General features: G+C 40.5%; 1 protein-coding gene across 1 annotated transcript; it reads left to right on the forward strand.

The window, feature by feature from the left end:
• The first annotated feature begins 837 nt into the window (after positions 1 to 837).
• On the forward strand, positions 838 to 17,520 carry SAXO1 (stabilizer of axonemal microtubules 1). The gene is made up of 4 exons (XM_065740552.1): positions 838 to 914; positions 9,339 to 9,518; positions 11,610 to 11,812; positions 16,485 to 17,520. The coding sequence occupies exons 1-4, from the start codon at positions 838 to 840 to the stop codon at positions 17,432 to 17,434; spliced, it is 1,410 nt and encodes a 469-aa protein (XP_065596624.1). The 3' UTR covers positions 17,435 to 17,520.
• Positions 17,521 to 17,807: the final 287 nt, after the last annotated feature.

Here is a 17,807-nt window from a genome sequence, read left to right on the forward strand (position 1 = left end):
CCTTTGTAAACACAGCTTTGAAAATAGCAGGTGTAGAGTACATTGTTTTCCTATTTACTAAAATTACATAAAGACTCAGAGGAAAGATAGTGAAATCTTTGGGGTCTGTATCCTGCTCCTTTAAAATAATAAATTTCTGGTGCTCTGCCTATACTGGATTCCCTCCTTTTGAAACTTACGGTCAAGCATTACCATGAGTTTTCAGTGTTGATAAGACCCTTTTTTTTTTAATAATTCTTGCACTGAAGTGCCTATTCCTTCAGGCTTTGTACTAAGATTTCAAATCAAAGTTTCAAACTATGATTTCTGGTAGTGTTAATGCTATTTTATTTTCAAATAGTAGGTATTCCCTAATAGATTTATATAAGTGTGTACATTATATGTAACGTATACATTTATGTTTATGACACTGCAGTGTAACTGACATTAACTTTATGATAGTCCATTTCCATGTTGATCTTGTGGTTGAACACCTTGAGACTATACCTGTTAGCTCTGTTTGAGTAGGCGCAACTGTGTTCCTTCTAGAACGCCTGGGGGCTGGTGGTGGTGACTTCACAAAGGCTGTCAAGGAAACTGACCCTAGACTTGCGCCCTGCTTAGAAAAAGCTTGAAAGCAGGTGCCACGGGGCTCTGGTCATTATGCTGGTAAAGGAGTGTGGTCATTCAAGCCAGGGAAGGAGCCTAATCAGTTCAGATGCGCCTGCACAATATGATCTGCTTCTCAGAGTTCCCAGATTTTTATATATATAACTGCCTCAATAGATCTGTGCTCAAGAGTTTTTCTGCTCTAGTGCATCTGGGAAAGACTTGATCTGCAACGTTTTCTTATCAAACATGCATAGCATGTCCTCTGGACCTTTCCGCTCAGCTCCATCTTCAATGAAGTGCATTTGTCAGTTGTGCTCCTGTGGGTATGTAAAAGAGGCTGGGGGGAGGAATGAAGAAGTTCTTGGCTAGCAAGATGCAGTACTCATTAGGGCTACAGGTGTTACTCAGTGCTGTTAAGTTGTATATGGAAAATTGCAAATATTTTTTTTCTGAATAGGGTGTATTTAATGATGTAGTTCTTGTTTTGTTTTTTTTTTTTAATTTCCCTATAAGTATACAAATGGCAAGGAGACTTCCCATTTTGCTTTATTTAAATGGATTGCCTCTCTGTTAGAGAGAGCCCACAAATCTGCTTACAAATACTTCTTTCACATACACGTTACTAACTTGGAGTGCTTACAAGATGCTGATCCAGAGTTCACGTCTGATTGGAATGTATTATTCATTTGTTATTCATCATAAGTAATAAATACATGTACTTCAGAAAGAAAACTATTTTTTTTTGTTGTTAACTAATCTGCATGTATCTGAGCTGCATACACTTAGTGCAAAGCTGGCAAGATCCAAGACTAAGTGGTAGGAGAAGTGAGTAGACTGTATCCATTTGTATACTTGCATATCCAGCTTGATTAACATAACCTTGTTTTGACTAGCATTGAATTCCACTTCTGATTTTAGTTTTTTATCTCTCCAACATACAGTGAATGTAGATAGATGTCTTTGAGGCATATCTTATTGTTCCTGGATCAGTCTGTTTTTTACAAGTAGAATAATAGCTACTACTTATTGCTGGAGACACTTTGTTTCTCTGACAGACAGTTCAGATTACTCAGGTCTGGCACAGTGGGTGAAAGTGGATTTGTGAAAAGGATGCTTATTCTGAGGTCTCTGTCTCACAGTCTCACAGGAAACAGTTCTAAACAGCTTGCTTCTCTTAAAGTAATACTACTGCATGAGTCGTGTCCCATCTGCTTACCATAAGCTAAAAGCCCAAGATAATGGGAGCAAGAGCTGATTGTTTTTGCCTGCTGCCTGTTAACATTCTGAATTTTTTCACCAGAAGATGGCAGCAGGTTAATGTTAGTCACAAATATTTCTCCTGCTTACTGTTGGGTAAATACAGAGACCTGACTCGATATTTGGAACCAAATAGTTTACCATGGCCCGCAGCATGAAAACCGACATTTCAAAGCTCTGCGTGTCAAGCAGTTTTGTGGGTTTGTAGGTCTGGCTGTGGCTGGTCTGCCAGTCCTCTGCAAATCTTGGCTTTTGTTCCTAAACCTCAGTGTTAGGACTTCACTTGGTGGCCTTTCAAGAGCATTTATTTTGGAAGCAAAATCAAAGGAGGTAGAGCTGATGCTTAAATTAGTTTGCATTTATTGTATATTGCCTTTTAGTTCAGGAAAATGTTTCATTCTCTTCCTAGAATTAATTTGCTTGGCAATAAACTTCAGTTAAATATAGGTGACATTTTCTGTGGCAAAAGGGCAACAGTTCCATTTCTTTCTCTGCTTTTCTTATGGTACGATTGAGAAAGAATTTTTGTTTTCAGTGAGAAGACTTAAGTAAATACTGACTGAGAAATATGGAGTTCAGTAGCCTTGGCTACTGAACTTTTGTGGAAAATAAGATCTGGTAGCAAGTTGTTTTTTTGTTGTTTTTTTTTCCTTGTAGCAATAAATTGTTATAGTAGTAATTATTCATGGAATCGTGTAATAGTTTGGATTGTAAAGGACTTTCAGTGATCACCTAATCCAATCCTGTTGCCATTGGCAGAGACATCTCTCAGTAGATCACAGGACATCCAACCTGGCCTTGAACACATCCAAGGATGGCGCATCCACAGCTTCTCTTTTTCACAGCAACATTTTTCAGTGTCTCATTGCCCTTTGAGTGAATAACTTATATCTAATCTAAATCTCAGTTTAAAACCATTACTGCTTGCTGTATCAATACATGTCCTTGTAAAATGTCTCTTCTTTGTTTTCTTCTAAGCCCTCTAAAGGTGTTGAGAGGCTGCAAAAAGGTATCTCTAGAGCCCTTTCCAGTCTGAATGACCTCACGTTCTCTGCAGTGCTGCTTTCAATCCATCCATCACCCAGCTGGGTGGGGATACCCTGACCCAGGTGCAACACCTTGCACTTAGCTTTGTTGAATTCTATGTGGACCTGTATGGGTCCACTTCTCAAACCTATCCAGGTCCCTTTGAATGGCCTCCCTTCCTTCTCTCACTTCTGCTGCAGTACTCAGCTTGGTGTCATCCACAAATTTGCTGAGGATGCACTTTGATCTCACTGTCTGGATTGTTGATAAAGATGTTAAACAGCATTGGTCCCAAGGTGGATCCTGAGGGGGTATTGCTCATCACTGATCTCCACCTGGACATTGAGCCATTCACCAGGGATCTTGTGATGCAGCCATCCAGCTGATTCCGTACCTACTGAATAGTCTAACTTTCAAATCCATCTCTTTTTCCTCTACAGACAAAGATGTTCTGTGGGACCATATCAAAACCTTACAGGCGTTGAGGTTGGTGACATCAATTTCTTTTCTCTTGTCCTCTGATGTAGTCACTCCATCATAAAAGTACACTGGATTCTAACGCCTCCTCTGCTGCTTCTGCTCCCTGCACGTTTCTCACATCTCTTGATGCATCTGAGAGCATCTGCTTTCAGCTCATAGCTTCTTTCCCTCCACATACTTGTCTGCTGCACAGTCTCTTACTATGGGTAATCCACGGAATCATGTTTTCAACTTCAGTGAATGAGGTCATAATATTTGATAAACTTTCCAGCTTGTCCCCTTCTGGTCTCTTAGACCAAATGTGTTACAAAAACTATGAGGTAAATGACAACTGCTCAATTTATTTAAGTAGTGCCGTTAGATGTAGTCAAGACAGTTACTTCTGGGTGGGTTTCATTTTCCTTGTGACAGCTATAAAACTATTGTCTATGAGATGACTTGTCGTGTTGATCTAAGGTTTCCAGACTTCAATTTTTAGTAATAGCTACTCATTTTTTAAGAGAAAAGTGACTTGGATTTTACTTCAAACTCAAATAGAACTTGTTCTGCATTTGCAGCTGCCAACACTATATTCCATTTCTTTCAACAGGCAAGTGGGAAAGTTTCAGATGCTTGTCCTTCCTTGTTTTCTCTTGTGCCCTAATGACTATTCAGGGAGGAGACAACAGGGACACAAGGCTGGACATAAAGAATGAAGGAAAACTCTGGATCTTACCCCACAGAGCCTCTACCTTTTCTGATCCAGGCCCCTGTCAGCGGGACAGGAGCTGCTGTGCAGGACTTGTCTGTTGCCTCACCTGTCATGATGGAGACCAAGACCTATTTCACACAACCACTAGGAAGCAGTGTAAACTTGCAGTCAGGATGCGAGGTATTTTGCATCTTGACTAGATCATTAAGCTGGGAAGGTGCAATACTACCAGTGCTGATTCTTTCTTTGATGTGTAGAATGACCTGGCAGGGTAAAAGAAAGAAAATAGGGCATTTTCCCTTCCTGTATCTCCTGGTGCATCTCTGAATTGCCGCTGGGTCTTTGTTGGCAGCTTCAACAGACATAAAGTAGCACTGTCCAACTGCTAACTTGATTTCCTTACATGAGTAAGGTGAGGATGTGCAGACATCTGTTGCTTCTGGTGGATTTCTGGCACTCTTCTTGCTTTTCCTCTATACAGCCCATCAGTAAGCTGCAGTCTGTATTCCTGCATTGTTGATGCCATGCAAAACCTGGTCAGGCCCGTCATGTCCTGTTCAAACACAGAGTAAGAGGTTCTTTCAGTCCTCAGTGTCTTACAGCCCAGGTCTGTCTCTCAGAGAAAGCATTTTCAGGGAAGACAGAAGCACAGAGAGACCCACAGTGCTGCAGAAGCCTTGATCCAAAGGGAAAGTGATGTGACATGACCCGGCACTGCTGGTCCCCACCCTTGCTCTTCTTGGCTCTGCACCTGGACTCCCAAGAGTGTCTATATGTCCCAGAGAACAGGAGGATGACCTGTAAGGCATACGTAGTGCCCCTGCACCTATGTTTTTAATTTGCTCTGGAGCAGGATGTTTGCCAACTATTCTGGTCAAAGCTGAATGCAATACTGGGTACTGCACTTCTTGCCATGTGTTTGGAAAGCCTGGAATACTTTGGCCTCTGTGTTAGGTATGTTGTGCTTGTGAGTATGTGTTTTCATAAAGAAAAAAGGTTTTTTTTAACCAACCAGCTTGTCAGAGATGAATTCTGCCCAGTCATACAAATCGGTTCACAATCCACAAAGAGTTTTTCTGCTGTAGGGGCTCTACTGATCAAACTCTTACAGAAGGCTGTCAGGAAGCATCTGGAATTCACTCAGTGCAAATTTACTGTTATTAAAGTGTCTTAGTTTTGATCTGGAAATAACTTTGGCTTCCCTGAAGTTTTTAGGAAATCAAGATGATAAATCCTAGGATATAGATTAGCAAAAATTAGCCCTTGTACCATGTCCTGAAAGGTATACAAAGGCAAAGCCAGAATCTTTTAACTATTTAAATGCCCCTTTAATAAAATTTGAGGTATATGAGCAAGTATTACATGCAAATTCTTTGCGTGAAATGCCACCAATCCTTCCATAATTTCTGCTGCTCTTTGTTTAAATGTTCTAACAACTGCCCTACGACTGAACATACTGTTGTGCTGCAGCCAGGTATAAGTTCTCAGTAAAAGAGTGTTGACCAAGGAAGACTGTCAGTAATTATAGACTCAGTTTTAACTTAGAACCAGTGAAACTCTGGTGGTGTAAAAAAACAGATTAGAATGTGAAAGGCATGTTATTAAAGGGAAGAATTGACTAGGAAATTATTCTCTCCCCAGAATGGCTGATTCTTTGTAACTCTGAAATTGTGGGAGCTCTTCACCCATCAACAGAAAAAAAAAAGGTCTCTTTGTTCCAGAAATTGAAAGATGTTAAGAATTCCAGGATTTGCAGCAGCTTCCTTATGGTTTGAACTCTTATTCAACAAGAAGTCTTAAGTTTTCCTAGGCTTTGTTTACTCCATTTTACTTTTATTTTTGTTTTCTTTATCAAAACATTTCAAAAACTTAAGATCTTCTGTCCTGGGAAGGCAAGGTGACTGTTTCTTTTAGCAGCCAAAATTTTCTTGCATTTTCTGCTTCCTCTACAGTTTATTTTGCCAAACTGTACTGATATATTGTTAACCAGGCTTTTCCTTATTTCAGATTGTAAATTTAATGCAATAGTAGAGATGGTGGAAAACTGCCTTTACAGAAACAAATTTAATACTGGAATCATAGAATCATAGAGTAGCCTGGGTTGAAGAGGACTTCAAAGTTCACCTAGTTTCAACCTCCCTGCCATGGGCAAGAGTCGCCAACCGCTAGAGCAGGCTGCCCAGAGCCACATCCAGCCTGGCCTTGAGTGCCTTCAGGGATGGAGCATCCACAGTCTCTCTGGGCAACCTGTTCCAGTGCATCACCACCCTCTGAGTGAAATGCTTCCTCCTAACATCTAACCTCAATCTCCCCTATCTTAGTTTAAACCATCCCCTCTTTTCCTATCACTATCAATGCATGTAAACATTCATTACCCCTCCTGTTGACATGCTCCCTTCAAGTACTGGAAGGACATAATGAGATCTCCCTGGAGCCTCCTCCAAGCTAAACAAGCCATTCCCTCAACCATTCCTCATAGGAGGGATGATCCAGCCCTCTGATCATTTTAGTGTCTCTCCTCTGGACCTGTTCCAAGAGCTTTGCTCTTTCTGGGGGCCGCAGTACTCCAGATGGGGTCCCACAAGAGCTGAGTAGAGGTGGACAATCACCTCTCTCTTCCTGCTGGCCACCTGTCTTGGCTTTCCTGATCTTATCTCTGCATATGCAGATGACATCCCAGTATTCTTCCTGGACTACTTGACCCTGCTTCCTCTTCCTGTACATCTGTTTTCTCTCAGTTAAAGCTGAAGGTCCTTGCTTAGCCACGCCTGTCACCCACTGCCTCTGCTCCATTTCTTCTGCTGGGGGAAGGAGAGCTCTTGCACTTGCAGAAATATGTCCTTAAAGAGCCTTTCCTTATCATGTTTGATTACAAATACTGTGCAATTTAATTTGGTCGACCACAACCAAGTAAAGAATAATTTGAACAGGTGAAAATCAGATACAAGTCAGCTAAAGAAGTAAAAAAAAACCAAAACCAAACAGTCAAGACTAATGGTTTCAAAATCTTGGTCTAAATGGCATTTAGAAAATAGGGTACAGTTTGACAAATGCAAAACACCAGCAATTGTAAGGCAGCCTCATATTTATTCAGCCACATAAGTGACCCCAGTCCTGGAGAATCATGTAGTTCTTTGATATGTATTTATTATGCCAGGAGGATTAGAGAAGTGTAGCAAACGCCAAGGTCTAGCATTCTTCAACTCCTTGTTTTTAAGAATCTCGCTCTGCTATTTATATAATTCACAGGTATAATATTTTTGAGAGTTTCTTTCTGAATGTATAATTGAAGCTTTTTTATGTATATTATATACTGGTGGTAAGTTATCAAAGATGACTGTATTCTGCTTGTGCTCTGTTAGTGATTTTTACTTTAATATCTGTGGGTAAATGTCACAATTTAAAGCAAAATAATGGCAGACAGAAGATTCAGATTTGCGTTTCTGCCCAGTTATGAGGGATTCATTTCTGGGAAAGTGCCTTTTCCCAAAAGCTAACTCTGAAACACCTTATTCTGTTGCTGTTTCATGCTTGAAGATCAACAGAGAAAGCAGAAAGGTACCTTAAAAGTTAATGAACAGTCGAGATGTAAAGCCACCTGTATAGCAAGATCACGCTGGTGCCCACAAAAGATAAACTTCTTGGCAGCTGGGGTGTCTGCTGGATATTGTGGGATTTGTTCCCTTCAGGGTTTTTCAGGAGACCCTCAGCATTCGCACTGCAAAAGGTGTTTGCAAGTGGATAAATGCTGGTTCTGCATACTTCTCCCCTTTTTATTTCTGCCAGTAGCACCCAGGTCACCCACTGTCTGATCTGCACCACCCACTGATCTGCAGGACCCTTTGTCCAGCATGTAATGGGATGATATTAATCAGTTGATACCTGATGATATTAATAAAGTGTCATTAATTCAAGATTTAAAAAATGCTACTGCTGGGCAGTGTCTCTGCAGCATATAACAGGGCTAAGGTGAAGGGGGTTATATGGCTATTTCCCCCACTGTGTTTGAGTGAATTCTGTCATAGAAAGCTAACATAAAGGCCTCATTAGTGCTCTCCAAAGCCAAGCTTAAGACTACTTTATTGTGCTGTAGACTTTAAGAGAGTAGGGGTAGGAAAGTGTGCTTATGGGAAATGTGAAGACAGCAGATTTGAAGCAGTACAGCAGGCAGATGAAGGATGATGAAGAATAATTCCTAGGAATGCTAGAGACCAAAAGTATGGTCAGAAAGGGTCATTGCAGATTATGTTGGGAAGTTTTCTGTCACAAAATATTTTTCAGGAGGGTCACATGAAGAGAAAGAACTTCATCATTGCAGGTCTGTCCTTGAGAAAATATTGATGAGGGTAAATGTGTGGGTTCTTCTGCTCATCCTTCTGTTGACTCTCTTATTCATATGGAAGCCTTTGTCCTCCTACCCTAACACCTTAGGGTGTTAAATGTGCTGCAACATAGCTTCTTTTGTTAGAAGTGACCTCTCACCAGAAGCATTACTATGTTGATCTACAGAAGCTGATGGAACTACTTTGGCTCTAGCTCCCTACGGGCTTTTTTGAAAATAGGGAAGATTCTACTGAGTACTGAGAGAACGATAAAAAGCAAAAATGTGATGGAATTGTTGACATCTTTATTTTAATCTTTAGAACAATTCTACAGGTGCTCAGAAGCCTGATCGTAAAAGGTGACTACATACTTATCAAGGTACGAACCTTGCTGAGACTTTCACAGGAGATAATTTTGCTATTGTCCTGGCTGGTTCTTGGACAAATACAACTAGTTAAGGGGGGAGCATATCCAGATTATTATGGTTCACGTGTCTGTTTTTCTGCATATGTGCCTGTCAGAGCATCACTGCCCAAGCATGAGCAAATAGATATTCCCAAAATTTAACACTTTTTCTCATTTGTCTACTCAAATGAGCTTAATATGTGTGTGAAGTAGGGCAATGAGAAATGAAAGAAAAGAAATACAATTTCCAGTCTAGCAGAAAATGAGGTACTTGGCTTTATCTCAGATTAATTTGCTTTTTTAATTTGTCTAGGTGAGCTTGTTTTTCTTAGGTTGCTTTTGTTGGCTTCACTGACCTTTGTGACTGCAGGCCATAGGAGAAGGCAGAAACAGTCCATTCTCTGTGCCAGCTGTGCTTTTCCAGTTTGAATTATTAAGGCTGTAGCAGTAATTGTAATGCTCACCATTATTTTCATTCTGAAGTTGAATTACACAAGACGTATTTAATCAGCTGTCTTAAAAGACACGTGAGACACTAAATTCTGTTCTACTTATTCTCTTGCAGATGCCACCATTGTCCACGTCTGCTCACCAGGCCCTTTGAGAAGAATGAAAAGCCATATACCCTGTCGGAGTACATGCAGAAATACCTTCCTTATCCTGGCTGTTTTCCCAGAGAGTCATGCAAACCAAAAGCAGAGTACAAGATGGCAGAGATACCCATGGAAGGCACCTCGGTGACAAAGTATGAAAAGTAGTGAAAAAGAGGAAAAGATTGTGCATAGGAGAGTATGTGTGTGAGAGACAGGTAACTGAGAAAACAAAAATGATTGCTTGTCTTGAGAATGTGAAGACAGCATGCTAGTATTGTACAAACACCTTTAAATAGTTTTGGTAGTAGAGACAAGCATTCATTTTTCTTGCACTTTCCCAAGATTGAGATGTGATGGACCACAGCAGCAGAGTCATGATCTTGGAGTCTGCCCGGGTTGTATTTTGGGTAGACTTCTGGAAAATAAGCAGAAATATTGCCTGGGAAATCATGGATCATACTAGAGGAGCTTTTCTGCCCTTTTGTTCTGTGTTATGCGTGGCACTTTGTATGTGTAACCTGAATGAGTAGTTTCCAAGGGAGTATGAATGTGGTAAAGCCTGATGATAGAAAAGTGGTTATGGTGTGCTCTTCAAGGTAGGCTCTGTGGAGTGCTGGGTTGTTTATGCTTCTCAGCTACACTGCTGCACAGTATTTATTGTCCAGCAGAGATCCCTACACTTGCATTCCCTGGCCCTTCCTTGTTTCTGGTAGGGTGATGTGCCAAGATCTTGTCCAAATTAAAAAATACATGAAGAAGGGACCCCATCCTTTAACATGAACCTGAGCGCTTCACTTACCCCAAACAAAAGCTGCTGCCTTATCTGGTTGATTACCTCCTTTGTCACAGGTACACACATGAACTATCTCAGTCTTGCCTTTGCTTTACGACAGGTATTGTACAGAAGCAACAAGCCTCCCTGATAAAGGTCAGGAGTGGCAGGCGGTACTACTCATTTATTATGGTGCGTTGGTTGCAGGAATGCTGAGTTTTCAGCATATCAGTCTGTCTTCCATCACTCCCACTTCAGTTTCTTTTGTATTGCAATGGCCAGAGAGAAATGGTTTTCCTATAGCCAGAATATTCTCAATCACACCCTGGTGAAGACTTGCCTGCAAGTTATGTAAGCCTGGTACAGGCTCACCTGATCCAAATGTGGGATTTTGCTGTGCACTGTAAGTGGCTTGGGAAAGAGCCTCTCTGTTAACAAATCCTCCCTGCTACTGAGGATGCTGAATGCCTTTTTCATTCCTACTTGCCTTTTTTTGACCCCTCTTAAAAAGGAATACCAGGTGTCTACAGCTTGTGTGACATCTTCAGATACTGACGTTCTTGGAACTACTTTCTTTTGTTTTTATCTCTACATTTAACAATTTGCAATGCTAACGTTCCTTCTTTCTGCTCCACATAGAATTTTTAGAACCTTATTTGCTAAATTACGTAACAAAAACATATAGTCATGGGCTCACTGTAGCACAATCATTCCAGCACAGCAAATGTTACAATAGCTCCTGTAGTGAACGTTTCTCCTGTCCAGCTGCCAAAGCTGTAAACTGATCAGCACACCAGTGGAATTTGATTCTGACACTGGAGTCTGAAGACTCTGATACAAGGCAGCAAACTCTTTGCCCTATACAAAAGAATGTGGGCAGTGAAATAGGTTCAGGTCAGTCAGTATCAGATGGTGATGTTTTTTTTCCTATATTTTGTTTCTCTAGTGTTTTACTGTATGAAGTAACACTACCCCAACATCTTAAAATAGTTGTTTTATGTGGTAGGTGAGAAAAAGCTGACTGTCTGACCATGCTGATAATTCTCTTCTCAACTAGTATCTTGCTGTAAAACTCCCCATTCTCAGCTGAATTGCTGTGTAGTACATTGTCTAGGAAGGTTATTTTTTCTCTCTGCCATGCATACTTGATAGCCTGCAGTAATTGGTCTTTTTAAAATAACTTAGGTCTTCTTCTATAACTTCACTGTAGAACAGAGAGAGATTTGCTAACCCCAGTGAGTAAAAACAGGGAATCTGGCCTGTCTTGAATTGACCAGAGTTGCTTGTTTTTACACAGTCCAGATTTCCAAAATTGAAGAGCTTGTGTTTTTTCTTTACTGCTTATATCCTATCATATCCAGGCTTTCTTAGTCTGTGCAGATAAGGGTAAATATTAATTTCTATATATGTCCAGGAGAAGAGCATAATTCTGTCCTTAAAACAAAAGACTTGATTATGTAATTATTTGCAGGAGAGATTACATCACTCATGAAGTATTGCCCCGGGAACTTAAAGAACCTAAAAAGTATGTCAAGAGTGATGAGAGTATGGATTTGACCTCTGTTTATAAACAAGACTATAACTACTACCCTCCCTGTCGAGTGCCTCCTTGCCTCCCACTTGAGACAAAAAGTGCCTGTAATGCCAAGATGAACACAAAATCCACTTACAAAGGTATGTATTCTCACAACTTCTTTCAGGACTTCAAAAGTAGTTTCATTTTTGAAGAAGGCAGGGAATTCTGCGTAATTCTGCACAAGTGCACCAATAGATTGGATCTGCAGGAGACACACAGTAATTGCACACAGATGCATACAAGATGGGGTTGAGTCAACCTCATGTTGATGGTAAAACTAGTAGTCTGTGAGTTCACCTCCTTTTCATGTCTGACAGGGCTGCAGGCATCTGACCAGAAACAGGACCTCTGAACTCCCGAATGCAGTGCCATCAGTACTGCTTTTAGGATATTCTGAGCATAATTTTGTTATACCATCAGTGGGTCAGACATTTTTAAAATGCACAGAATTCAATGGGTTTGAGCAAGTCATGAAGCATGGCATCATTTTTTTGTGTGCTGGAGTTAAAATGTGGATGTGCAAGACACTTATGGGAATTACAGACATCCAGACTCCATGCAAATGTCCAAAGCACTCAAGCATTCCTGGTGAAATATTGAACTGTGCTCCTAACTGTGCCTTTATTTCTAAGTAACAGTAGCTTGCTGTAGATGGTTTGGCTTTAGGGAGCTTTGCTCCTTCCTCTCCACCAGCATTATTTCTCATTTGCATGCAATGGAAGAAAGCTTTCAGTTATATAGTCACAGTAACAGTGTTAGTTTTGGCCAAAAGGAGCCCCCCTTTTGCACAACTTCCAGCTACCCAATGTCTCTAGGCAGGTAGCATTGTTGCATTTCTTAAAATATTTTCATGTTTTATTTTTATTGTGCAGTATGGATATAAAAGCTGGTGGCTGGCACTGAGATTTGTGTCAATATGCAGTAACAATTTTTTCTTATAACACAAAATGATAAAGAAAGTAATGAAAAAGGTATATGAATGCAGACATGTGGTATTATGATTACCCATCTGCAATGACTGAAAGCCAGACTTAGGTGCAGCTGCATGTTTACAATTTTAGGAACTGGAATTTTTACATTAAGGGTACAGGAAATACTGTCAATTTAGAATGAATTTCCTTGTGAAGACTATGACCCACAGGTGCAAAATACCCACATTTACACAAGTCGAACATTTTGTTTGTATAGGCTGTATCATCAAATGATGTCCATTGAAATAACCTCAGTGAAGCCAACAAAGAAAGGCTGCTTTGCACAGTCAGAGAATCTTTCCTTCTGGATTTAGATACACTTAAATTCTCAGTAACTGGATCATATGTTTAAATTTTTTGTTTTATCAATGTTTAGGTCAATACCTCAACTGTTACTCCAGAGCTCTACTAAAATGTAACATAGCCACATTTGGTTATAATTTGCAGTATTTTTCAAAACACTGCAAATGGAAATCTTCATCCAAACCACCTGAAAGATCAAGTTTCATACTGAATTAATTCACTTTTAAAGGCCCAGGTTCATAAAAGTATAAGTTCTCATTGTGCTATTCTCTTAATGTTGGTAGCTTTTAGGTGTTTCCACTCAAGTGTGAAATTTTGTAGCATGCTATTCCATTAATTATTGTAATTCAAATATTCAAGCAGCATATAAAACATATAAAATTGCTGCTTTGGTATTAAGCTAGCTTTCCATTGTTCCTCTAATAACATTGTAGGTTTAAGATGATGATATTAGTTATCACAGTTAACGTCAGATAACTTTGCATCTTGAGATTTTGAAATTCTCATCTCTTAGTTACAGGTGAGCTGTTTCTGTGCATTTGAAACAGTGTAATCTAATTTTATCGCTGTCCTGCTCGCAGTGAGATGTGTGAAACCTATCAACAACATATGGTTCATATCCTCTGCTCCCTTCTGTACCCCATAATGTTTTCAAGATTGTGCTACATGGGAAACTATTAATATCTCTGGGATAAGAATTAGACTTAAAATAAAACTGTAACATGTTTTGAAGGAGTAGTAGCACTATTGTCTTACACTAAGTAAAATAAATTCATAATGCCTATGAGGTCTCCAAATGTGTAGAGCTTGTAAGTTTTTAAAATTGAAGACAGACTGGCTTGTTGTATTTTGAATATTTTGTAAAAGCTGTAGTTACATCCAAAACGCACCGAGTATTTTCCACCAAGGATGATGGGGAATACAGTTAGTTTTTGATGGTTGTCATCTGAACAGGTAGGTCTCTAGATGAGTCCTTGCTCAGAGAAAGAGCCAGTCTCATTAGCTCTCATTTTTTTGACACTAGTTAACAGATCCCCTTTAATGTCCCATGTCTGTAAACACTCTTGGTTCACCCTAATGGAACATATCTATAGGAAAATGATAAACTCTGAGCAGAGGCACAAGGTGAGGATCCCAAGGTGAAGTGGTGCCTGGGCCTCTATTATTGCCCCAGTAGAAATATGAAGAGACTTGGAGAGCACATGGCCTGGACTATGGTACCACTGACGGCAGCAAATAAGTATCTGTGCTGGTGTACAGGCCCACATTCTCAGCTCATCTGCACTTATTAGCTGTTCCATAGGACAGTCTTTCTCCTACTGTGGCATTGAATGTCTGTTCCACAGAATCTGGAGGACTTTTCACTGGCTTCAGTATGGGAAGGATTTTGGACATAGCGTACAGGAAGTTCTCCAGACTGGCAGGCCTCATTTTCCCTTCCATCACCTTGCAAAGGCCTGTGTGTGCCACACTGCTCTTTCTGGGAGGAGCACAGCTCCTGTGGCTGCTCTTTCCTCTCTTGAGTCAAGGCAGAGCAGCTTGATTTAAACCAGAAGGACTTTAAATGGATACCTAATTGGGGCAAAAAAAGTACATTTTTTGGTCAACTTCACATTGTAATGAACACATTCTTTGTGTAATTGTGTTTGTGCAGTACTGAGGCCACTGCTATTCAGAAGGAATAACTCTGTTTGGACTGGAGAGCTCAAATATCCTGATACCTCATTGCATCATTTACTCTCTAGTACTTTGAAATCCAGACTTCCTTCCTATGCAGTCAGCTGGAAGCTTATTTGCCTCATGATTCTCAATGTGGTTTGAAAGGAGGGAAAAAAGAAAAAAAAAGAAAAAAAGATTTGGGTTTGCTCCAAGAATATTTCATTTCAACTTCCTACCAGTAACCATAATGATCTCTAGGGGAAGTTCCACAAGATTCTTATGAAGGAAAAAAGATGGTCTTGTGGCTGCAGCACTGGTCTGAGAACTAGGCAGCTTTGCAATAGATTTCTAATGTGAATAAGTGTAAATCTTTTGAGTCTTACTGCCTCTTTTTGCCTGGCATATGGCTGAGGAAGGAAGATATGAATACCCTTAAAAGGTGTCAACGGTTTACGGGCAGGTTCGGCCCGGTTCCGTGACGATTGGTGCGGGGGACCCACGGACCCACGCCCCAGGAAAGGGGAAAGGGAAGGGGAAAAGGGAAAAGGGACATGGGCCTAGGAACAGAACAGCGGCAACGATCTGAGGAGGAAAGTTGATTTACTAAATAGATATCGGAAAGCAAAATAACACAATATAATTGGAATTAAAGCTAATAAATCAAGTAAAATGAGCAAGAGAGAGTGTCCGATAAACCGAAGGCCTTACGCTAACGCTGAAGGCGGATGGCAGCGAGCACCCACTGCTGAGTCCATCCCAAAGGAAAGAGAGTGTCCTGTGACTGCAGACAGTTTTTATCTTTCCCTCTGAGCGTAAACACGTAAGAACGCAAAGCATCGCACAGTCCTCTGGGGAATGGAGTTCTTCTTCTCTTCTGAGACAGGTACACCTGGAACTATCGATGATCCACGGAGCTGGAGCATTAACTCTTTAACTCTAAATGCACTACATGATGTTATGATGTGAAATACCAGTACCAAAAATCATAAAACCATGACAAAAGGCCTCCTGGAAATTCTCTTGGTCATGAATTTAGATAGCAAGATTAGGAATAGGAGCCATCTCAGTGATGTGATAGAATCCTTTAGGTCAGGGCAGGCTTGTAACGAAGAACTGGAGACATATATAAGCTCCATCTTGGTTACTGCTTGTGCTGACAGCAGTAGTATCACTGTAAGGAAAGCCAAGAGCAGATGAAATGCCACAGAACACACAAGCTTGCTGACACCAGGATGCACTAGAAAACTCTAAATTCAGCCAACTGCAGGACCATCATATCTGTGCAGTTAGGAAAGCAGATAATCCCGAGTGAAGCTGTAAAGAGGAAAGGCAGCCCCACAACTTGGTCTTTAGAGTGGAATGGCACACATCTGTTTTTTCTTGTCCAAGTAATACTATAGGAGACATCTGTATGGCCTCCTTCAGACAAAGCCATACTCTGCCTGTTCTCTAAACTAGCCACAATATAACTGCAGAGGGAGTCTGAAGTCCTTGCCATGGTACTTCACATTCATGATTTCTGGTTGACTGAGCATGAGGATAGCAATCTCTCTCTGAGACTTAGAACATTATTTGAATTTTCCAGTTTTGCATTTTACCATCTCTGTATGCAATGTTGTTTACAAAGTTATTTTCGTGACACTTGCTGTCTTTTCTTTGTAGATGCTAAGTATTTACAGGAGTTTATAATGTGGCTCTTTCAATGCAGGATCTGTCAGCTTTTACAACACCAACAAATATTTATTCCAGTAGAAAGTGTAATTAAAACCCATAACGTTTTAAATGCCTAAACTTGTCAAAGAACTTCAGATGAATTTAGATTCTTCTTATGTTGCAGAGGACTATATACTGTGGAATGAACCAAGGAGAGGGCTGATCAGACGAGATGACAATTATCGCCTCTCAGAATCAAAATTTGACCACAGAACTGTTGTCCAAGATGACTATACCTTCAGGGGACCGGTTTTCACTCATAGCTTCAAACCTTCCAGTTTGATTCAGAAGAGCAAGGCTCCCTTTGAGAATAAGACAAATTATAGAGTGAATTACGTGCCACATCCTCTGGAGATACGTTACGTCCATCAGTATGAGAAATACAAACCCAGTAAGATCCCATTTAATGGCCTCACTACTAACAAGATTTCTTATAAGGGGTTGGCTGGTAAGCCAGCTGAATTGGTAAAACCATACCAGACAAAGTTGTTCCCCGATCTTCCATTTTCCTCTTCAACTGAGTTTCAGGAAAAATACAAACCCTGGCCACAGCCTCCCCTATTTACCAGAAAACCTGCTGAATATGTTCCTCCTACGGAGAAAATGGACCTTCTTAGTACTACTCAGTTACACTACAAGCACCTAAATGCCAAGCCTGCCATGATATGTTTGCCACTGGCCCAGATTAAGAAAGCTACAGAGAGATTTAACAGCTCTACTACAATGAAAGAAGACTATAAGCCCTGGGTATGCAAGAGAGTAAAGCCCATCATTCATAATCCTGAGCTGACTTTCCCTGCCAAACCGATGGATTACTTGACTACCTTTAAGACCCATTATCAACCTCATCCTCCCATACTTACAAGGAGCTGCAAACCTCCCTGGCCAGGGCCTAGGTCACACATTCCACTGGATGCGAAAACCACCTATGCTACCAGCTACACACCAAAGGCTGCTGTTAAATGTTTGGCCTCTTACAAAAACCCACCTGGATACATCTTTGAGGGGACCAATGCTGATGGTCACAAATTCTATGTCCCTGCTTCTGAAAAATGCTTACAAGGTTGCCACTGAAGGAAAGAGAAAGTGGAAGTAGTTTTCTGGGGAGCGGATTCAAAGAGCAGGACTTCTCTGAAGCAGCTACAAACAACATTTTGATTATTTTGCAACCTTCCTTAAAGCCAGATTTTGTATATGGAAAGATTGTAAAATAAACACAATATGCAAACTCTGGGTTTTTTGAGTTGGTTGTGTAGATAAAAGTTTAAAACCCAAGGACAAGACAAACTGGTTCTACTTTCTGTATGTTTTTTCTTCTTCCAAACTACTGCTTTTTGTTTGGAAGTGATAACCTGCTTGTGAGATAGCACGTAACTTACAATGGTATAATTAATTGTTAGAATAATAAGAATTCAGGTGCTTCCATGATGTCAGTGGTGCCTTTTCA

Source organism: Cyrtonyx montezumae, unplaced genomic scaffold (assembly GCF_038088225.1).
Source record: "Cyrtonyx montezumae isolate F1298 unplaced genomic scaffold, pur_monq_1.0 scaffold_29, whole genome shotgun sequence".
In the NCBI taxonomy this organism is placed as follows: Eukaryota; Metazoa; Chordata; class Aves; order Galliformes; family Odontophoridae; genus Cyrtonyx; species Cyrtonyx montezumae.